The sequence below is a fragment of the Chrysemys picta genome, chromosome 13 (assembly GCF_011386835.1).
Source record: "Chrysemys picta bellii isolate R12L10 chromosome 13, ASM1138683v2, whole genome shotgun sequence".
Classification (NCBI taxonomy): domain Eukaryota; kingdom Metazoa; phylum Chordata; order Testudines; family Emydidae; genus Chrysemys; species Chrysemys picta.
Genome location: NC_088803.1, coordinates 28,467,459 through 28,490,954, shown reverse-complemented (window position 1 = coordinate 28,490,954; position 23,496 = coordinate 28,467,459). Strand labels below are relative to the sequence as shown.

Below are 23,496 nucleotides of genomic sequence, written 5' to 3'. Positions count from 1 at the left end.
TGGAGTTACAGTAACATAAAACTGGAGTTGTGGAGTGGTGAAAATGGAAACAATATAAAGCCCAGCACTGGGACCCAAGAGACCTGGATTCTGGTCCTGCCTTTGCCACTGGTTTTCATAGATCATAAAGGTCCCTTCTGGCTTTAAAATCATCTAGTTTGACCTCTTGCACTACATTGACCATAGAACTTTGCGGAGGGCATGTCCACATGGAGACTTACCATGCAGCAAGCTGGGGTGTACATCTACAGTGTCCCGGTGTGGGCCCTGCTGCTGTGCACTGGATACACCCCAGCTTGCTGTGCAGTAAGTCTCCATGTAGACATGCTCTGAGTGATTCTTGCATGAACCTCATATCTTACGGTTGAGCTAGAGCATATTTTTTAGAAAGAGACACCCTATTTTGACTTAAAGACTTCCACCACGTCCCTAGGTAAGCTGTAACCCTTATTGTTAAAACATTTGCATTTTATTTCTAGCCCGAGTTTATCCAATTTCTGCTTCCAACTGCTGGATTTTGCACAAGTCCCTAGTTTGGTCCTGTGCAAGTCACTACTGCTCAGTGCCTCACTTTCCCCATCAATACAACGGGGATAATAATGTTTATCTAAGGACCAGAACCTCAGCTGATATAAATCAGCATATTAAACTCAATGGAGTGATGCTGATTTGCAGCAGCTAAGGATTTGCCAGTATGTATTTTTAATGGGCTCCTCGCCATAGCAACTCACAGAGGGGTCTGTGAGGCTTAATTCTGTGAGGGTTTGCAATATGCACTGCAGAGCTATTGAAAAGGAGAGTATCAGAGGAGTAGCCATGTTAGTCTGGGTCTGTAAAAAGCAACAGAGAGTCCTGTGGCACCTTTAAGACTAACAGATGTATTGGAGCATAAGCTTTCGTGGGTGAATGCCCACGTCCTCGGATGCATGGGAGAGTGTTATCAGTGTGAGAGTTGACCCTCACTATGCCCTGGTCACCTGGGTGTGCAGTAGCAAGCAGACATTGGACTGGCCTAACTGGAGCTCCTGCTACAGCTGATTCAGGCCCATGTCTGGGTAGTGTCAGGAGCGCACACTTGCCACCCAAATTCAGTTGAAAGGGCCACTGCTGTGACACCTGACTAGGCAATGATAACAAAGGAGCCTTTCTTTATGCAAAGAACTCTCTTCCTTCTTTCCCTCCCCGTCCCCATGCTCTGCTCCTTCCAGACCTTTACAGATCTGCGTTAGGGGGTTATGAAGTGAATCTTCTGGTCTTGCTTCCACCATGCATGGAAAATAAAGAGCAATGCAGGGAGATACATAGTGCTGTCCCGCTGATTAGCTCCTGCTCTCTCCACAACGGAAACGCCTGCCTTGCTAGCTCGGCAGGCACGTGGCAAGGAAAACAAAAATCTCCAGGAACAAGAAAGCCACCAGGATGACGAGGAGCAGAGCAAGCGCCACCCTGATGGAGCGTTCCTTGGGCTGCAAGCAGGGCCAAAAGGCAAGCCAAGCCCCGTTTCTCCCCATCCCTCCCCAGTCGGACTGTCAGTTTATTCCCTTCCCCAGACGGATACTAGTGGTTTGCTTATTTCCAGTGATGTATGACAGCTGGGAATGCTCATATATCCAGCGGGCAGGCTCATTTATACAGGGTTTGAAAAATAGATGGGGTATGAAGTGCAATTTGGTGTTGTAGCAGAGCTCTGTCCCAGTTGGGGTGTCAGGGCATGTGATTAAAACCCTTTTATGGGAAATCGATATTTCACTCATTATAACGTTCATTCTCCCACCTAAAAAACATCAAGATGGACTTGTAAGATGGTGCACTACACACACACACACACACACACACACAGGTTTGTCCATTTGGAAGCCCAGTCCCCTCAGCATTTATTTCCATTTCCTAAGCAGATACACAGGTAAATAAACAGTAACAGGATTCTTTCCTAATAGGCTAGTAAAAGCCTGGAGCAGGCATGCACTAAGCCCACTAACTGTAAGATGTAACGTCTCCCATTAGAAATATTGGCCCAGATCCTCAATGAGATCCTGGCCCAGGAGAGCCCAGAGCAGCTCAGGAGAAGGGGTTCAGAGTTGGCCATTGGATTCCCCAGATTCTGGCCCTGCTGTGTGCCAGGCTGGTCCCTTAGGGTAACTTAGAGCAGCCCGAGGATTGCTTTGAATTACACCAACTGTCAATGGTCTCAGGGCTTATGTGACAGCTGTGCTTCACAGGAGAACAGGGTTGTCCCCTATGTCATAGCAGGGATGGAGTCTCTTGACTACTGAAGAATCTTGGTGAATGAGGAAGGTTCCCCCAATGGCTGGTTAAACTGGGTTTGTGGGCAGAATGTGTGGGCGGCGTGGCAGGACGTGGGTCCACCACACTCCAGGAGCTGGGGTTTTATTAATAACAGTAAATCCTTTCGAAATTTACCGAGGCCTTTTTCATCTGAGAGGTTGTTTTACTTCCCATACGGTGATCTGTTAGTATTGAAACCATAGCAACAGAGTGGATTGTACTGCTAAAAATGGGGTGGAAGCAACAATCATCATCTGTGCATGGGCCTATAAAGCTGGCTTGTCTCAGTTCTTGCAAAAACAAAAGATGTTTAGGTTTGAAGTGTTTGTATGTGTGGCAGGGGCAGGAACACCCTCTGTGTCCTTGGACATCTCCCTTAATCTCTCTGTCTCAGTCTCATTTTCTGTAAAATGGGCTCTGGGCTGAACCCTCCAGCCATTCCTCGGGCAAAACTCTCATTGATTTTCATCCCAACCAGCCCAGCTGGAAACTCAAACTGCAAAAGCAGCCTCAAAATTCCCACCGGCATCTCTGCCCCCACCCCGAATCTCATGCTCCAATTCGGTGACATTTTCACTTGTACTGAAAATGCTGTGCAATTGTGCACTCCATGGACTGCTGGGTATAGTGCATGCATACGGCATGTTGACACAAGGAGTGCTGGTTTAACTCAGCTTGGAACGTTGGGTTCTAAATGGCTTGTGCAATTATACTGTTTTTCTATGAAAAATGGCCTTTAAGTTTAAACCTTTTTAAAAAATCCATGAAGAAGATTGAGGAACAGCAAATTTGGGGGTGTAAAGAAGTTGGCAGTGCCCCTTATAAGAGTGTTATAGTATAAACAGCACGTGAGAGAGTTCGAGTACCCATAAAACCAGCTACTATTTACACACGGATCAACGCCTTCACTTTACATTGAGCTGGTGATGTGGGAGGAAAAAAGGTGATTCACTAATGTTTTTGTAAATAAAAGTGACATATTAAACAGATTATTGTTATTTATTATTTGTATCATGGCAGTGCGTAGGAGACCCAGTGGATTCTCCAAGATTTTTAAGCCTAGACTGGATGTTTTTCTAAAAGATTGAAGGAATTACTTCAAGGAAGTTCTCTGGCCTGTGTTATACAGGAAGTCAGACTAGGTGATCACAGTGGTGCTTTGTGGCCTTATAATCTATGAATCATGGACCAGGAGACCAGTGTTCTAGAGGCTGCAAACACAGAACAAAAGATGGCCCGGACCTCAGAGAGTTTACTTATCACATATGAATCATGAAAACTGAGATGGCTGCTGGGCATTTATGAAAATGGCAAGTCCCCACAATGGAATGAATTTTAGTAGGGACCCTTATTTGTCCTGGAAAGTATGCTATATGTTATTCCGCTGTGTAAAGTACTCCGGCCACAGGACACCAACCACACAAAATGAATAGTCAAAGTTGATCAGCAACTAGAGATGGCCTAAAAAACCCAAACATGGTGGTGGTGGGAGGAGAGAGAGCGGATATCACATTTGTTTGGATTTTTTTCCTGATTTTGTTTCACAATTTGGAATCTCAAAGCTCAAAACATTTCCACCAGTTTAATAGTCGTTTGAAAATGGGGGAAAATGTTTGTGATTCTGTTTTAATTTAATTCCTGTGGGTTTTTTTTAATTTCAGATTTCTGCAAAGTTTCAAAACTCAAAGAACTTTGACCAGCGTTGTGAATAACCCATACTTGGAGAATTATGTTTCGATGTAACTAGTTGGTGAAAATATATGAGCTGTACCCAATCGACTCAGAGGAAATCCAGATGAGTGAATGAGCCTCTACACCCTGTGGGACGAGTGGGATCAGAAAAGGAATCTTTGTACACAAATGGGCAGCTAGTCAGTTATTTCTGGACAATCTACTTCACAGAGAAAGTAGCTGGAAGAGTAGGGACTGGACTAAACAGCTACAGATAACCAACTCTGACCTAAATCTTATCAGATGTTGATCTGTGCTGTGCTATCTTCCAACTGCCCATATGTTGAATCAGTCTCGCTGTTGCAATGTCTTTACAAAAAATAAATGTGATCAAGCAAAGGCATCCATAAAAGAAATAAGAATGAAACAATGTGTCAGATTTCCAGTGGAGGCTAACACTGCCCCAAAATAAATGATTCTCCGTAGGACATTCTTCAGGCAAACTCCATCTTAACATTTATGCCCTGGGGGAAAAAAATCTTCCAATCACCATGATAAGGAGACAACCAACCTTTCTCTCATCTGTCATTGTCATCATATGGGGAAGCATGGGTTTATGGACCAATCCTCAGGTTTAAACATCCCTAGAGAATTTACCTCATGGACTCGCTTGCACGTCATGTGCATTGCTGGGGGCAGAGTTGTTTCCTGGGGTTTGGACAGGGATGGAAACTAGAAGCTGCTCTGAGGTGAGCTGCATTAGAGAGTTGGGCTATGGCTCAGACATTCGGGGGTTGGAAGGGAGCACCAAGGTGGGTCGCATGGGCTGGAATGGATGTGGGAAGCTGTCTGATTCGAATGCAGGGGGACAAGGGCTGGGATAGTAGATTGGGATAGGAAGCCTATGGGAAGGCGATGGAAACTGAGACTGGGAGTTGGGGAGGGGGAACTGTGACTGGCTGGTTAAGGAGACTGGAAATGGGAAGGGGAGACTGGGACAGAGAGTCTGGAGGGGAGAGAGTAAGACTTGCTGAGCAAGGAGACTGGGACTATAATGATAAGCATGGAGAGTGAAGACTGGCACTAGGTGAGAAGAATAGGACTGGGACAAGGAGTGGGGAAGATACTGGGACAGGTTGGAAGGGATGGAGCAGAAGGCAAGAATGGTCGGAAGAGTTTGTGCCCACTACAGCGCACTCCCCTGCAGGGCCTGGGTTGGAACCCAAGGTTCCTGAATGTCACCTTTCCTCTGCTCTCAGCAAGTGTCTGTGAAACCCAGTGGCAGAGGGTCTCATTCGCCTCCAGTGCTGGTCCACAGAGAGGATGACAGCCTATACTGCTATCAGTTAAATCCATTGGATTAAGTAGCAGAGGTTTATGTGATGGATCTAAAGGTTCCAACCCTGCTGATGTCCCACGGGAGTGTCAGAGTGATGCCACATGGTGAAATTTCTGGTTTTTTTTTCAGTTTTCTTTTTTAAAACCCTGCATAAAAATAGCTGCATAAAAAGAACATCATGTTGTGCATCTGCATTATGATACAGTCAGTAATTGCACCCGTACATCCTGTTTTCTCCACAGTTCACTCGTTGTGGGTTTTTCTTGTGAGCACAAGGGCTTGTCTGCTGTGTGTGGAGACCTGAGATCTTGTTGTAAGGGCAAGTGTTTGCTCTGGTGTCCTCAGAAACTATATTTTCCCCATTGCCCCACTACAGTGCAGCAAGCAGTGTGTCTACCTGCCGTCCTCCAACCCAAAGGTGCAGGGGTAATAGAACCATTTGTTTAGTGGCAGTGCTGGGAGCCATTGAACCAAACCCTGTATATAAGTGAAACCACTTCAAGCCAGGGGGTGCAGCAGCACCCCTAGTTCCAGCACCTCTGCAAAGGCGTCTGCATTTTGGTAGCGCAAAGGTTCCCATCTGTGAGCACATACTTTTGGGATCATGAGTGGTGTGATATAAATGCAAAAGATTATTCTGTTCATCAGCAATAACAGAAATTCCTTGCTGCATTAACTGAGGTCACCCAGTGGCAAAAGCCCTCAGTGCCCTGTGCATGTCCCTGGATTTCCACTCAGGTGCTCTCGGGTGCTGCTGTGGAAGAAGCCAATTGCCACTGCCTCTCATCACGTAGGCAGCTTTTCAAGAGTGCATGTGTCTGCCCCTTGGAGCACTCTGCACGAGGGGGGGGAAGAGTGCCTCTCCCCCAGACCAAGGAAGACGAGGAGCTTCCTCTGCCCAGACAAACCCTGCTCTGAGAGAAGGCAAGGGATTGGGATGGGACTCATTAAATTCAAGAGCCCTCTCAAGGGCTGGGGTAATTTCACATTCAATTACTGTAGCTGGGAAACAAGGAGATAAGCTTGCTGTACAGGTGCTTGAAAGGGTTCTGAGATCCTCCAGGTGCATGGGCTGTTTGCCTCCCACCCCCATCTCTGAGCAAATAAAATGTCAAGGGGGCAGACTAACCTGAAGAAACCTTGCCATGCTCCCTCCAACCCCTTCATTCCGAATGCACTCCCTGGATCGCAGGTGGTAATTAAAGCAGCGAGGGACCATTGACGCTGGCGTCTGAAATATTAAGTTGTTTAAAGCAGCTGTGAGTGTTCCCAAGGAGCGTGGGAGGTGGGGGGATGATGGCGCCCCTGTAATTTCAAGGTCTTTGCTTCATCCACTTAACAGCAACAAAACCTGTGCAGGCATATTAAGGATTCTGACAATTTATTGGCTACTCAGCTATCAGAACCTGGCTAATTACTCAACCTCTCACCTCTTTGTTGTCTGGAAACATTTGTTAGCAATTAAGCACATCTATCTAATTTCCCCCAGTTTGCTGGAATAAACACATTATGTTTTCCAGGTTTGAAGAGAACAACGGCCATCTGATTAGTGGTCCCTCACCCCTCGAATTTAAGATTTGCTAGCTTGGTATTGTCATCCTGTTTCTAGATGCTTATGGAGCCATGCTGCTTTCCAGCACAAATGGGATGTGTGTGTGGGGGGGAGAGTTATTGACCTGGTTTCACATTCACACCCATGGCCTTGTGGATTAATGTTAAGCAGGTGACCTGCTTTTTAGAAGAGTTAAACCCAAAAGCAGCCCTTTCTCCTGGGCTCTCCAGGGGAACACTGCTATTGGGATCCTTTAGTACTCTTGGATCAGAAGTATTTGAACTAATTTGCATGTGCATTTCGGAACTGTAGCTCTTTGCATGCGGCTTTTAATAAGCACCACAAAAAACAGATCAGAAATGGTCCTTCATACCATTGCAGATCTAACAAGTGATGGCAAGATACTTGATGCAGTCATATGTCAGAAATCCAACATACTGCAGAAAGCTAACGCCTTTCTGACTAGCTCCCTCCTTTTCCCCCTCACACTACATGCTCATAACGCCCATTGGTGTCGTTGGAAATTGTGCACCAATAGCTAGCTAGTGCATGAGTAGTGAATCAAAGTCATGGGGCACAAGCATTGTTTGTTTTCATACTGGACACCTGTTGCTGACTGAGTGGTGAGTGACTCACAATGTGTAGCCACTACAAACAGAATGCACTGCAGGGCATCTGATACTGGGGCATAACTTTTAACTCATTCAAGTGTGTAAAGAGACACTGACTAACAAGAGTCACAGTTCAGTGGAATGCTGGGGATCTGTGGGGCCAAGTAACAAGCAGTGTATCCTCTCTAGAGGCCTTTTGAAAAGATGATGGGGTTGTACACGTGAGTAAATACCTAGGTAGATGTGAGTTCACAGGCATGTGTATGCGCATACATGAGTTTCCATGTGTATATGTGTGTTCATCAGTATGTGTGTGAATGTGTGTCTACAGGTGGGCATGCATATTCATCTACCTGTGTGTTTGCATACGGCACCTGCATGTGAGCATTCAAAGTATGGGCACTTTTAGATGTATCCTTCTGATTTTCTAAGTCTGCTGCCTTTCAAAGTTATGTTGGTAGCAGAAGGCTGATTATGGGTGGGTGAAGAGCCAGTGACATGGCCGATGGTGTAATGATTCCAAAAGAGATATCTACACAAAGAGAGTTATGATCTGACTTCTCTGCAGTGCTGCATAGCTTTTAGAGATCACGGACCCTAGAACTGCAGTAACATCTGCACGTGGTCAATCCCTCTCGTGATGTTCAAAGAGAGATCATATGTTTCTTGAGACTAGGGTCATGTCCTTCAGTGCAGCAGGATTGGACCCTAATATATGGCAATCAGTGGGGACTGGAGATCTATTCCTAGCTAGCCACATGTTGCCAAGTAAAGTCATAGTGGTATCTCAGAAGTCAATATGGTAATGAAGAGAAACACTTGGTAGGGCTTGATTTTGCTTCCAACTTTGAGGAGACAAATTTGTACCCAGAAATAATTTTGTCTGCAATTTTTATGCCTGCAATGTATTCCTGGTATAACTGGTGGGACTTAGACATCTCTCCCGTATTTCCCTGTGATAAAATCACAGTGCTAAGATTTTGATCTCAGAACAATCCAGCCTTGAAAAATTGTCATGAAAATGTTACTACCCAAGCACAAAATTTGCAAACCAGCTCATTACCAGGGTAACTGAAAAAACTCTAAAGGTATTTTATCCACCCATCAAAAATGAGTAGGACAACAGAATTGTGCAATCACATTATAATTCTGGACAAGTTTGATTTGGCATTATTTATCCCAAAAGGATATAACCCACCCAATGCAAAGGTCATTATGGAAAGGGTCTTGTGAGTTTTCTTGGAATTGATTCAAGCAGGAGGTATTTTTTCTTCCTTGAATGGCATCTTGAATAGAGCCATCCTCACGTCTTGAGGAACTGGATTTCAGGAAAATAAAAGGAGAGAAAATCATGCTTATTGATTTGGGTCCTCAATGCCTAGAGCTCAACCAGCTGTTTCTATGTTATTCATATTTATTGAGTTTTTGAGTCTCCTTGAGGGTGACAAACCCTAGATCAAAACTTGCTGAATGAAAGAAAGATACTGCAGCCATCAACGGAGGTAGAAAATCAGATTCCAAAACACTAGCCAAGAGTAACATAGATGTGGTGCTTCTTTCATGACAATTACCCAGTTGTCTTTACAAAATGCAATTGCTCTAGGATTCCTGAGCATGTCAGAGATACACACCCTTGGGCCCACCACTATTCCTAATTCACAGTTTAACTCAAGAAAGTCAAAGAATCAGCTCAGCGTCACCTCAACAAGAAACAAAGGCCCAGCCTCCACGGGACTTTGTATGAGTGTAAAGATCCACCCACATTAGTCCAGTTTCAGGACTGGGCCCAAACCTTGGATTTCACTGTGGCCTAGAATTATCACACAGATATGTGCACACATTTGTACACCTGATTTTTGTGTACAATGCTGTGCTAACAGGTCCTTTGCACCCACAGGATTGTGCATGAAGTCACACTAAGGCCCTGATCCAGTGCAGCCCTTAAGCATGTGCATAACTTTCAGCGTGTGCTTAAGTCCAGTTGACTTCAGTAGGAATGAATCACATTCTTAAAGTGAAGCACACGCTCAGATGCTTTTTTGAATAGAAATGCTTTGCTAAACTGGGGCCATACTTAAAGTGATTTGCTACATTGAGTTTGCTAACTGGTCAAACAAACAATCGTGCAGTTTTGCACCCAAGGTTCTATTTATCTGGGTGTCCGGGCCTGTAAATTGGGCTGTTTTCTTTTTGTCCCTCAAAAGCCTGAGAAACTCCCCCATCTAATTTTTGTGACTCAGACGGTTTTCCATCTGCTGGCAAAAATGGTTTTTTTTAAAATATATTAAAAAATCCCAATAAACGGTGATGTTAAAAAAGAAAAGAATCAACATAATTGCTCCTGAGCATGGAAGGGTTTTTCAGTTCATGTGGGGGGGTTTAGTGAGTGAGACAGACAAACGGAGATATTAGGTAACAAACCCCTTCCATTCTCTACACCCAGCACTTTGTACTTTTTAGAATATACATCATAGGCAGCAATAAATTAAGTTAGTTAGATAGATAATTTAATTTCTTTTGATTAGGTGCCAGAAATAAGCCATTGGTGAATGACAGAGTATTTTAATGAGTCCAAAGTCTATGGAATCTTTTTTCCCCCTGTGTCAATTATAATTTCAAAGCAAAATTCCTATGAGACCAATTTATTGGGAACGTAAAGAGCCTTTTGTTCTAAGGCTCCCAGGCTGCAGTGTGCCCTACCTGACCCAGCATCTGTTTGCTCTGCAGTGATTCTGCTTACTCAGATAAGATGCTGAATGCCACAGCAGAAAGCTCTGGGGAGCAGATCTCTCTTCCTGGCTCACAATAAACATGCTGGTGCGATTACTTACAAAAAAGATAAATAACTTGCACAATGAAGACTCTTTACTGATTTCTGAAGCTCTCCTGGGATTTCTAGAATAGCGTAATGTAGAATTCCTTATTCATGTATTGTAAGAGCCCAAGCTATTTCTGAGTATGCACAACATACTGTGAGTGAGATCCTCAGCTAGTGTAAAGTAGTGTAGATTCACTGGAACTTGGCTTGATTAACACTAGCTAAAAACCTGGCCCTGTATCTAAAAAAGATACATTTCCAGGGCTTGAATATTCTACTTATGCTACAGAAAGGCAGCGTGTTTTGATTTCCTAAACAGGAGCTCATTGTTATTCAGTGGTGTTCACCCTGAGGGCACACGGAATATAAAGGCTCCAGGGCTGTCCTCTGCCCAGCCTCAACAACAGAAAATATTTATTTACCCCATCGCCCACGCATAGCCCTCCTCACCTTACCCATCCCATTGTCACGTTGCTGTTTTGCCAGTATCTTGACCTTTCCTTGTCCCTGACCCCAGCTGCGGACTCAGCACTTTAAGGTACAGAACAGGTCTTTGAGCTGAGAGTGCTCAGCCGGGGCCGGCTCTCCAAGCATGTGCTTGGGGCGGCACTTTCCAAGGGGTGGCACTTCGGCTCCTTTTTTTTTTTTGCTTGGGGCGCAAAAAGCCGGGAGCCGGCCCTGAGCGGAGGTGAGCTGCTGCGGTGGGGGCGCGGGGAGGGCAGCAGGAAGTAACCTTGGGGGGGCGGGAGGGCAGAGGAACTGCCCCCTACCGCCGCAGCTCACCTCCGGTCCACCTGCTCCCCTGAGCGCGCCGCCGCCGCTCTGCTTCTCCCCCCTCCCTCCCAGGCTTGCCGCGCGGATCAGCTGTTTTGTGGGGGGGCACAGAGAGGGCCGCAGGAAGTAACCTTGGGGGGGCAGAGGAACTGCTCCCCTCCCCAGCTCACCTCCGCCTCCTCCCCCAAGCGCGCTGCCATTCCACTTCTCCCCCTCCCTCCCAGGCTTGCCTGGGAGGGAGGGATAGGAGGGGAAATGCGGCGTGCCCAGGGGAGGAGGTGGGGTCGGGGATTTGGGGAAGGGGTTGGAATGGGGCGGGGAAGGGGCAGAGTTGGGGTGGGACCGGGGGGGGGGGGGGGGCGCCGGAAAATTTTTTTGCTTGGGGCGGCAAAAAACTTGGAGCCGGCCCTGTGCTCAGCACCTCGTTGGATTGCGGCTCAGGCTGTTACCTCTCTGGGGCAGTGACCCGGCCATTTCTTTACCAGACTGTGCAGTGTCGGGTGTACCTGTGGCATTTATCAGTCACATCTAATGCTAGTAATAATGGAAACAACCTCACTATATTGTGTGTTCCAATGATACCATGTCTGTTATATTTACACTACAGCTGGAATCAAACGTGGATCAGTTCCACTGGAAATTCCAATTTTACAGAAAAAAACATTGTTCAGAATCGGTGCTTGTGAACATTTGACTCGGGATCCCTTTGTGTGGTACCAGTCCTCTCTAGCCAGGATGCCACCATTCAATGCTTGGGCTTTTTCATCTTCCTTCCTATGTGAACCATTTTAACGGAGTCTGCAATTTAACAATTCCAACCCCATTTCTCCAGTTAATTAAGCTTGGGCTGTATTTTAATTCTATCCTCCAAAGTATCTGTGATTAAGTATCTTCCCACCTTCAAAGCCCAGCATCACTATCCACTCTGTGCTTCAGCAGAGGAAATGATGAACAGGACTGGCCCCTGTGATATCCCATTTGACACCCACCTCCCAATATAACACTGAGCTCCACTCAGCCCTGGCGTAAAAAGATCCAACTTCACTGAAGTCAATATAGCTCCTCTAGCTTACTACAGCACTGAATTTGGTCCTCCGTGTTCAGGTTTTTTTAGCCAGGTGGGAATCCATGTTATAATAGTGTCATCCAATCCATATTTCTCTCATTTCTCAATAATAATGCCACGTGGAACACTATCAGACCATGTACTTAAAGGCCTATGAAATAGGTGAGCATTGCAAAATGTAGACTAAATGGATGCAACTGCAAAACATAAGCAACATCCAACTGGATTAGACCCACCTAAACCAGCATCTATCTCTGACAATGGCCAGCATCAGATGCTTCAGAAGAAGATGCAAGAATCCTGGCAGTAGCAGATGTGGGGTAATCTGCTCCCCACATAGGATTCCTCCTAATCCCTAGCGATTGGTATAAGGCCCAAAACCTCTTCCTAATTTTTTTTAGCAATAACTATCATTGATGGATGTTCTTGTTATTCACATAAACACCCAACCCCTTTTTGAATCGTGCTAAATTTCTGTCTCCGCGATATCATGTGGCAGTGAGTTCCACCGATCTATTATGTGTGGTGTGAAAGAGTATTGTTTTTATTGGTTCTGAATTTGACAACTTTTCATTTCTGTGAACATCCCTTTGTTCTTGAGTTAGGAGACAGGGAGAACAGAAGTTCCTGATCACCCTTCTCTAAACCATTCATTATTTAATATACAGTTTTATGTCCCCACTTATTTGTCTACTTTCTAATGTAAACAGTCCCAGTCTTTTAAATTTTTCTTCATAGGAGAGTTTTTCCAGGCCCTTGATCATTCTCGTCACCCTTCTCCAAACCTCCACCAGTTATCCTACTCCTTATACATCCTAACATTTTGTTTGCTATTTTGACCACAGGTGCACACTGAACAAAGGTTTCAATTGAACTGTCTACTGTGAAGCCAAGACCTTTCCTAAATTGACACAGATAATGTAGGAGCCTTTCAGGTGTACAAAAAGAACAGGAGTACTTGTGGCACCTTAGAGACTAACAAATTTATTAGAGCATAAGCTTTCATGGGCTACAACCCACTTCTTCGGATGCATCTAATAAATTTGTTAGTCTCTAAGGTGCCACAAGTACTCCTGTTCTTTTTGAGGATACAGACTAACACGGCTGCTACCCTGAAACCTTTCAGGTGTACAAACAGTTAACATTTTCCCCTCCGAAGTGCTTTATTTGCATTTGTTGACATTGAACTCCATTTGCCATCCTGTTGCCCTTTCACCTAGCTTGGTTAGGTCTCTGTGACATTCCTCATTTTCCTCTCAGGTCCTGATTAAACTAAACAAGTTTGCTTCATCTGCAAAGTTTGCTACATCACTGCTCAATCCCTGTTCCAGATCATTAATAACTACACTGAACAACACTGGGCCTATCGAACAACACTGTATCTACTACAGAACTTTGAGGCACCTGCTGTTAACCTGTTGCCATGATGAAAATTGACCGTTTAATTCTACTCTTGGTTTTCTGTCTCTTAGCCAGTTTTTGATCCGTGACAACACTTTGCCTCTCACTCATGACTGCTTAGCTTCTTTAGTCGCTTTTTGTGAGGCGCCTTGTCAAGAGCCTTTTGAAAGTCTAAATAAACTATGTCAGTGAGATCTCCTTTATCCATTCCTCTACTGACATGGTCAAAGAATTCTCAAAGGTTAGTTCAACATGGTTTCCCTTTGCAAAAATTATGCTGGTTTGAGCCTATCTTGTACAGTGCCTAGCACTTTCTGGAGTTATAGCAATAAAAATAATAATAAATAATAGTTATCTGCTCATGCAAATGTAACACCGACAGACCCTGGTCGTTGTTGGATGGGATCGAACCTGGGACCTTGGGAGCTAAATGCATGAGCCTCGACAACCTGAGCCAAAAGCTGTAGGCCTGTTAGCTAAGGCTGTAGAGCATACTCATTAATCTCTCGCGCTCTAAGTGGTCTCGGTGCCATTACATGGGTCAGAACACCACACCCAGGGGGTGTGTGGGTTACACAAACAGATGTGTGTGCCTTCACCTTTGCTAACTGCATGCATAGCTACCCATCTGGAAGTATAATTATTCGGCTTTGCATGCCGCACCATAGCACACACAAAATGTGAAGTGCAATAATCTCGATTTACCCAGAATGTGGAGCTTTGAAAATGATTCCACAATTGTTTTTACTAAAATGAAGGTAGTCTACATCTCCTTTATCTACTAAAGATGCTAATCCCATCAAAGAAAGAAATGAAGTATATTAACTAACTTAATTACACACACACACACAACCCAATATTAACTATGCAACTCATTTGACATAGGTCACTGACCAGCCGCCAGATGGCAATAAGATTCAGATCCTGTTGACCTGGCCAGATGCAAGTTGAAACCCTTTGGCTGATCTGCTCTGCCTAGCTATTGCAGCAGTATCCCAGCTGCGATTTTTGATATCAGACATTCTGAGGTGACATAAGGAAGGAACGGAGTGAACAAAGCAAAACATTTTCTGTGACCGTGTGCTTGAATTTTAAAAGGAATTTCAGGCTCACTTCCCTTTTTGCTTTCCACAGGCAGTTGAGAGATTGATTTTTACTGGCAAAGATGTTTGCTGAAAATGAATTTCAAAGTCACATGCACCAGTGTTCATGGAAACCAAATTTGAAACCAGGAAGAGCATTTCCACTAGAAGCGAGTATTCCCTTAACCAATCAGAGAACTGCAGCAATACCATGTGACTGACCTAGTCAACAACACAGCACTCACTTTGAATATTCATGATCAGTCCAAAGAGTGAGCATTTTGAATAGACTTTTACCAAATATATGTGAATAATGAATGAATCTCAGGAAACTGAACCTGTTAGCGAATACTCTGTGAGCAGAAAAAGAAGCAACATTGGGTGAACAAACTCTGCTGTGAACCATTTGTTCAGCTCCAAGATTTAAGGGCTCAGTCCTGCAAAGTGCTGAGTACTCTGGCCCCAGTCCAGCAAAGCATATAATCAGGTGCTTAATTCTAAGCACAAGAGCAGCCCACTTGGCTACAATGGGACTGCCCACATGCTTACGTGTTTCGCTGCATTGGGTCCAGAGTGCTCCGCACTTTGAAGGATCGCTCCTTAAATGTGGAGCCCAAGAAGGAATTCAGATTAGGTTCTCGTGACTTTCAGGGGATGCATCCTATTTATCTAATGCCCTACTTCATTTAGTTTCACTCTCAAAGTGCTGTACGCTATTGGTGTTATGTTAAAAAGAGACTGACTTTAATTTCCCGCCCCCTCCCCGCTCCTAAATGTAGACCTGAAATCTAAGGAGGAATCATATTGTCTCATATTTTCTGTTTAAAAGACAATCCTAAGCAGCTGTGTTGCATCAAAGGAGAAATGTGGCTGTGACTGAGGCTTTTCGACTGACTCCACAGATGCCCAGAAAGATCCATGCACTCCAGCAGAGCTTTCGGGCTTGGACAGTAAAACACAGTAAAAGAACTAAAAAAGAGCCACCGTGGCTTAACCATGTAAAAGAAGCAGTGAGAGATAAAAAGACTTCGTTTAAAAAGTGGAAGTCAAATCCTAGTGAGGCAAATAGAAAGGAGCATAAACGCTGCCAAATTAAGTGCAAGAATGTAATAAGAAAAGCCAAAGAGGAGTTTGAAGAACGGCTAGCCCAAAACTCCAAAGGTAATAACAAAATGTTTTTTAAGTATATCAGAAGCAGGAAACCTGCTAAACAACCAGTGGGGCCCCTTGATGATCGAGATACAAAAGGAGGCTTAAAGACGATAAAGTCATTGCGGAGAAACTAAATGGATTCTTTGCTTCAATCTTCACGGCTGAGGATGTTAGGGAGATTCCCAAACCTGAGCCGGCTTTTGTAGGGATCCAGTGGACATAGTGTACTTAGATTTCCAGAAAGCCTTTGACAAAGTCCCTTACCAAAGGCTCTTACGTAAATTAAGTTGTCAAGGGATAAAAGGGAAGATCCTTTCATGGATTGAGAACTGGTTAAAAGACTGGGAACAAAGGTAGGAATTAATGGTAAATTCTCAGAATGGAGAGGGGTAACTAGTGGTGTCTCCCAGGGTCAGTCCTCGGACCAATCCTATTCAACTTATTTATAAATGATCTGGAGAAAGGGGTAAACAGTGAGGTGGCAAAGTTTGCAGATGATACTAAACTGCTCAAGATAGTTAAGACCAAAGTAGACTGTGATGAACTTCAAAAAGATCTCAGAAAACTAAGTGATTGGGCAACAAAATGGCAAATGAAATTTAATGTGGATAAATGTAAAGTAATGCACACTGGAAAAAATAACCCCAACTATACAAACAATATGATGGGGGCTAATTTAGCGACAACAAGTCAGGAAAAAGATCTTGGAGTCATTCTGGATAGTTCTCTGAAGATGTCTGCGCAGTGTGCAGAGGTGGTCAAAAAAGCAAACAGGATGTTAGGGATCATTAAAAAGGGGATAGAGAATAAGACTGAGAATATATTATTGCCTTTATATAAATCGATGGTATGCCCACATCTCGAATACTGCATACAGATGTGGTCTCCTCATCTCAAAAAAGATATACTGGCACTAGAAAAGGTTCAGAAAAGGGCAACTAAAATGATTAGGGGTTTGGAACAGGTCCCATATGAGGAGAGATTAAAGAGGCTAGGACTCTTCAGCTTGGAAAAGAGGAGACTAAGGGGGGATATGATAGAGGTATATAAAATCATGACTGGTGTGGAGAAAGTGGATAAGGAAAAGTTATTTACTTATTCCCATAATACAAGAACTAGGGGTCACCAAATGAAATTAATAGGCAGCAGGTTTAAAACAAATACAAGGAAGTTCTTCTTCATGCAGCGCACAGTCAACTTGTGGAACTCCTTACTTGAGGAGGTTGTGAAGGCTAGGACTATAACAGCGTTTAAAAGAGAACTGGATAAATTCATGGTGGTTAAGTCCATTAATGGCTATTAGCCAGGATGGGTAAGGAATGGTATCCCTAGCCTTTGTTTGTCAGAGGATGGAGATGGATGGCAGGAGAGAGATCACTTGATCATTGCCTGTTGGTCCACTCCCTCTGGGGAACCTGGCATTGGCCACTGTCGGTAGACAGGATACTGGGCTAGATGGACCTTTGGTCTGACCTGGTACGGCTGTTCTTATGTTCTTATGACAGCAGGTAAGAGGAGTGGCCCTGCAGAGAGCTAGATCTGAGTGAGCAATAACCATTTTAAAATCTATTGGAAACTTCACTGGGAGCTAAGCAAAGCATGAGAGAAAAATGTTGATCATGTTGTGACATCCTGGCATCCCAATATTCACCACTGTCATGTAATTGGAATATGTTTTGAACAAAGTGTGCCTTGTGAGGTGTCATTCTAAAAGTCTTCATCTTCTAGACAGTAATATCTCGATGGATTGTATGTGCTATCATTGTATGTGAAGTTATGAAGTTTGGCTATGTATATGCTACTGAAAAATGTTGTGAGATTGGAAACACCCACAAGCAGCCTTTCAGGTACAATAGTAAAAAGGCCAAACAATGTTAATGGCTTATTGAAGAAATGCACACAAGCACAAGGATTACCCCAGGAACTGTGTACAATAGAAACCTCTCAGAGATAGCACTACACAGTGGGAACTGTTTGACCCAGGTCACAGCAAAAGAGGGCAGAAGATATGAAAGGAGGACAATGACATCATGATGGGACCTCACTCTCCCTGCAACAACACACCTGGAAACACCTGAGGGGCAAGGACTGAACTGTGGGAAGTGATGGTCCCAGGCTAGAGGGATTTTTAGCTTGTATATGAAAACCTGGGAAAGCTAAACTGCAAAGTCAAGACAGCTTGTGTCTTAAGAATCTGCCAGCCTGTTTAGCACTCAAGGTGAGAATTTGCTAATTCATATCCTGCCTATCTAGTGTGTTAAACTCAGTTTGCAGTTTTGATTATTTACTAAGGTAATATGCTTTGATCTATTTGCTATCACTTATAATTGCTTAAAATCTATCATTTGTAGTTAATAAACTTGTTTTGTCTAAAACCAGTGTGTGGGGAAATTATAACTTGGGGCAGAAAGCTGTTGCATATCTCTCTCCACACTGAGGGAGGGGGTGAATTTTAGGAGCTTACGCTGTACAGTTTCCTGTGCAGCACAAGACGGTATAACTTTGGGTTTACACTCTGGGGTGGGGGGGAGAGGGGGGTGTGCCTTAGCAACTGGGAGGTGCCTTAGCTGAGCCTTCCCAGGCAGAGCTGATCTCAGCATCTGTGTGAAGCTGCAGCTCGGTGTATCCCTATCTGTGTGTATGATGGTAAAATAGCAAGCTTGGAGTGATTGGCAACTTATCACAGTACCACAGGGTGAAAGGGAGCCCAGGCTGGTGGGTCAGACAGTCTCAGTGGTACCCTAGTTCCAAGTGGCACCCTGGGGGAAACCCGTCACACATGTATCTAATTAGAAAATATGGGGAGTTTCTGAACAATTTGAAGTTGCTGAATTTGCCCAGTGGACAGGGTGAGAAAAGGGAATTATCTTAGTCAACCAGCAAAATACACACAAATCAATACCTTGTCATTTTGGGCAGACACCACTGACTTAATTCCTGCTATATGCTTCTAATGAACAAAACGACTATTTAACGTTCACTTGATCTGCAGAGCTGGCCAAGCAGAAATGTTTTTAGCCATCCAGGCAGCCTGGCTTTAAATGTGACCTGAAAGTGTTGATCACACAGGCAATGAAGTAAAGTTCAGTGGAGTTTAATCTTTTCTGAATTCACTTTTAGGACATTTCCTGCTCTTCCTACATGAGGCACTAGCCTAAACAAGCTGTAATTTAGATCACGTCTCTAAAACTGCTGTTGAAGTGCGGAAATCAATCTGTACCTCACCTGAACAAAGGTGGTGGGGCAGGACACATGTGCCATCACTGATGGTGTTATTTACACGGAGAAAAATAAGCAGGGCCTGGCTAAGAGCCAGGATGGACCTTGTGCCAGATGGAAACCAAATCTCATATCAGCTGATAGGTACTGATATGTGATTGCAACGTTGAAGCAAACAAGCTCAGTAATTCCTGAAAGAGCTTCCCAAAGACAGACTGCCATCTAGCTGATCAGTACATCACAGCGCATATATCTACTGCAACGAATCACGGAGGGTGCCATTTTCAGAGCACTGGCCCCGCTCTGTTCCCAGGTAAGTCAGTGGAAGTTGACTTCAGTGGGAGTTAGGCCAGTGCTGAGTGCTTCTGAAAAACCTTTATCTGTGATACATGCAAGCCTACCTTCTACTAGACAGCCCCGTGTGGTGGTGAAAGACAGGCCATGTTTAACTCTCCCCACGGCATAGACATGTGCATCCTATCCTATGTTGGAAAATACCACTGCCTCTGCTTCTGTAAATGCTGCAAGTTCCTGCCACATGTTTCAACCTACCTATCTGGAAGATATTTTCATTTTTTAATGTGAATATTAAATGCAAAGAGACGCTGTCAATTTGAAAATAATATTTCTGCCTGAATGCTTTCAAGAGACAAGGTGGGGGAGGTAATATCTTTATTTGGACCAACTGCCATTAGTGAGAGAGACAAGCTTTCGAGCTACATAGAGTTCTTCTTCTAGCTTTGTGCAGCTGGAAAGCTTCTCTCTTTCTCATCAACAGAAGTTGGTCCAGCAAAAGATATTGCCTTGTCACTCTAATGTTTTGGGACTCACACGACTATAACACTGCGTACACCAATGAATTCTTTGCACACAGTCTTGCTACAAGTAACTGTATTCACTAAAACTGAAAGAAGCTAATGTACAGATTCATTTTTATCCATGTTTCATTTGTTCATTTGAACTTACTTGGACCCTGAGTCTTCATTTACCCTAAGTCTCCTTGCAAATTTATCCCCACTCAGACGCCCCTTATGCTGCCAGAGTGGTGTAAAGGGGCCCTAGAGTAAATGAAATCAGACTCCATGTTTCACTTGTTCCATGTGTTAGTTTCCCAGGCGACGGTCACATAGCAAGTGGTAGGAAGGGTGGATTAGTGGCTAAGACATTGGTGTGGGGTGCACGAGCCTAGGGTTCAATTGCTGATTTAGCCACAAACTTCTTGTGTGACCTCGGACAAGTCACTTATTCTGCCCCAGGCCTTAATTCCCCACGTATAAATTGGGGCAAATATTTCCATACCCCACTGTGCTGTTGAGAGGTTCAAATCCTTTAGTGATTGTGTGGCACTCAAATACTATGGTTATAAGGACCCAGACAAGGGGGAAACTAAGTGAAATGGCTTTTATAAGTAAGCAGGGTCTAAATGAACTCTCCTATGACAGCTAGTTGGGGTGGGGGAAGAGACTTTAGGGGCAAACTGTATTTACATGAACACACCTACTCTGTGTAGGTATCTAGCAGACAGGAGCTGTGTAGCTCCAAGTGATCAGCTTTGGCTGGTGTTGGGTTACAAATCACTTTCGTACTGAATGCAGGGGTAGTGAAATGTTGTTATCTTCATTGTATGACTAAAGGGGAGCAGAACTGTGCAGGGCTTGTCCTGATTGAGAGATCACCCTCAGCTGAAAGGAACTCGCTAAGCCAGGGGCTCGAATGCCAGACTCCTGTGAAAGACAAAAGGGTGGGGACTTGTGTTCTAGCCAGGAGGTGTGGCCTCTTCCTGAGGGTCTCTGGTCTGGTTTAACCTGTTCTGCCCCACTGTTCAAAGATAGACCTAAATAGGCTTTATTAGGAGCCTTTTGTTATTTCAAGTACTCAATAAGAGCTGAAATCACTTATAGAGGGTCAATGTTTCTGCCCAGCCTGCTGAGAGCTAAAAATCACTAAGAGACTGATCTACAGAGGTTACGTCAGAGAGGTAGGTGGCAGCAGAAGGTAACTGACATGCAGCTGGTGAAAGCAGTGAGCAGTTGACTGGTGGGAGCAGCTGGAGAAAGTGGCAAGCAGGCGGCTGGTGGGGTGGCCAGGTAGTGAGGAACAGTGACTGGTGGGGTAGCCAGGTGGCGAGGAACAGCAGTTGGTGGGGCAGCCCGCAGAGAGGAACTGTGGCTGGCAGTGTGGCCAACAGAGGGGAGCTGCAGCTGGCAGGGCGGCCAGCCAGAGCAAGTGCTCACAGGGTGAAGCAAACAAGGTGAACTCACATAGATGCACCTCTGAACCCTGGGTCCCCACTGACCAAGACAACCACTGTGAGTGGGGTGTGGTGAGGGAGCAGAGAGGGGCACAGTAAAGGAACTTTTGGTTGTAGAACTCAAGAACATGAGGCAGAAGGCACCCCCCACGCACTCTGGGGTGGGTGTCCTGCTCACAGTTTAATGTTTATGAATCCGGCTTGTGGCATTTTCCCTAATTAGTGTCGGGTGACTTCCCTCCTTTCATTAAAAGTTTCTTTTCTACACTCAGACTCTGTGCTTGCAAGTGGGGAAGTATTGCCTCTCAGAGGCACCCAGGGGTGGAGTGTAATTTTCCCAGGTTACTGGGTGGGGGCTCGAGCCAGTTCTGCGTTGTACTGTTGAAAAGGAACCCCTACATATTGAACCCGTCCCTGGTTGCTGCCGGCTCCTCCTTGCAGAAAGGTTACATATAGATATCAACAAGGGAGCAGAGAAGCCCTTATAAAGGATTTTTGAAGATTTTTTTTAAGTCATGATATAGTGGGCCTGCTTCTGCACCATTCTGCACTCTGTGAAATCACTTACACCATCCTGATTTGGGCATTTGCGCTGCTCTACGTGACTGCACAGGGTACAGGGTGCTAGAGATTCAGACCTACAGAGGACAAGGTGGCAGAGAATCAGGCTCACAGTTTAAAGTGGGAGCCATCAGAAAATGGACATTTTTGTAATTAGTATAGTCTCAGCCATCTGCTGCTTGGGAGCAGATGTCAACTATTTACCAGAAGTCAAGAAAGATTAAACGAGGAGAGGGGAAGAGTAGACCAAGCCACTGAAAACAACCTTTGACAAGTGACCAAGGCCAAGGACAGAGATTTAGAGGGGGTTGGATTAAGCTTTAGCATTATCCGATTTAAATCCTCAAGAGAAATTAAATTAAACTGTGGGATATCTTGACTGCTATCTCTATCAGGACTAAATGGTCACGCAAAGGGGGAAAGCTTTGGACAATTAATTAAACTACATGGAAAAAACCCAGATGTGCCTGAGGATCCCATTAGATCTACAAAGTAGGGCAGGGACTGTTAGCAGAGGTGCTGGAATCCTTCATACGTAGGAGGTCCCCTAATGGAGGGGATCATGAGACACATACAGAGAGCCTCGAACAACAAACACACCTTTGCAAAATCAAGCTTGAGACAGAGCTCCTTTAAGCAGTAAGACCTAACATGGTATCATAGAATTGGGGCGGGGAGAGTGGGGGGAGGATTACAGCCTGCTTTGAGTGGCATTAGGAAGCAGAAAGCTGGAGAGTGAGTGACTTTAACCTCTCCAGAAAAGCAATAATTGCCCTGAAACTGCAACATCTTGACTGGTTTATTGCTCATACAAAATGGAATGTACATGTAAGATTGGGTGACAGCCCGAGGAGAGTTGCCAGGGCTGGCTGATTTGGGGGTTCAAACACCAAGGGACACCACAACTGCAAGTCTTTTAGGGCATGTCTTCGATGGCTCTGGGAGCAAGCCTCCCAGCCTGGGGCCACAGACTTGTGTTAGCGGGGCTCATGCTAGTGCTCTAGAAATAGCTATGTAGATGGTGCTTTTCAGCTGCAACTTCTACACAGTTAATTTTAGGATGTTAGCGCAAGCCTGTAGACCCAGATGCAGACTCGATACCAGATGCAGTGTAGATATGCCCAGACAGAGTTTAATTCCAATTTACTGGAAAGCTTCTCTCATCACAGAACAGACCGGTGTCTGCAGGGGATGCTATGGCCACAGTCAGACTCACAAGTATTCATTCAGGGTCCCTCCCAGTCCAAGCCAGTACTAACATGAAGAACCAGTTTAGTGAAAAACACTGTAATGTAGAAATTTTGTTTTTAAGGTTTTGAAACAGCCCCATTTTTCAACTTTAAAAACTTATTACTTTAAAAAAAATTGTCCATAATTGTTCTGGAAGAGATCTTCAAACATGATAGAGAAAGTTTTCTGGTATCAAATATCTAGGTTTTTGGTAAATGAAAAGCGTTGATACCCATACTGATCACATTATCATCAAACATTTACATATATTTTTTCAAGCCAGTTGTATTTTGCAAAAAATGAAGTTTCGATGTTGACAATTTTTGCAAGAAATGTTGGGAAAAAAAGAAGCTATTTCTAAATGAAAACCTGATGACTTGCAAAATGTTTATCAGGTCTAGCATGGATCACTGGAAAACAGGGACCTTTCAACTGCGAGTTCAGCTAGAATGTGTTCCTTCCTGGTAGCAAAGCCCTGTCCTG

The 23,496-nt window shown here is 44.5% G+C and overlaps 1 protein-coding gene across 3 annotated transcripts in view; it reads right to left on the bottom strand.

Annotated features, from left to right (window-relative positions):
• Nucleotides 1-23,496, bottom strand: part of RALY (RALY heterogeneous nuclear ribonucleoprotein) — a 262,138-nt gene that overhangs the window by 92,710 nt on the left and 145,932 nt on the right. The window contains exon 3 of one of the 3 annotated variants that reach the window (XM_065565714.1): nucleotides 6,426-6,527. The exons of the other annotated variants lie outside the window; for them this stretch is intronic. Coding sequence (XP_065421786.1) covers nucleotides 6,426-6,515 — 90 coding nt within the window. The 5' untranslated portion in view covers nucleotides 6,516-6,527. The remainder of the gene's footprint in view (nucleotides 1-6,425; nucleotides 6,528-23,496) is intronic. 3 annotated transcript variants of the gene reach the window in all.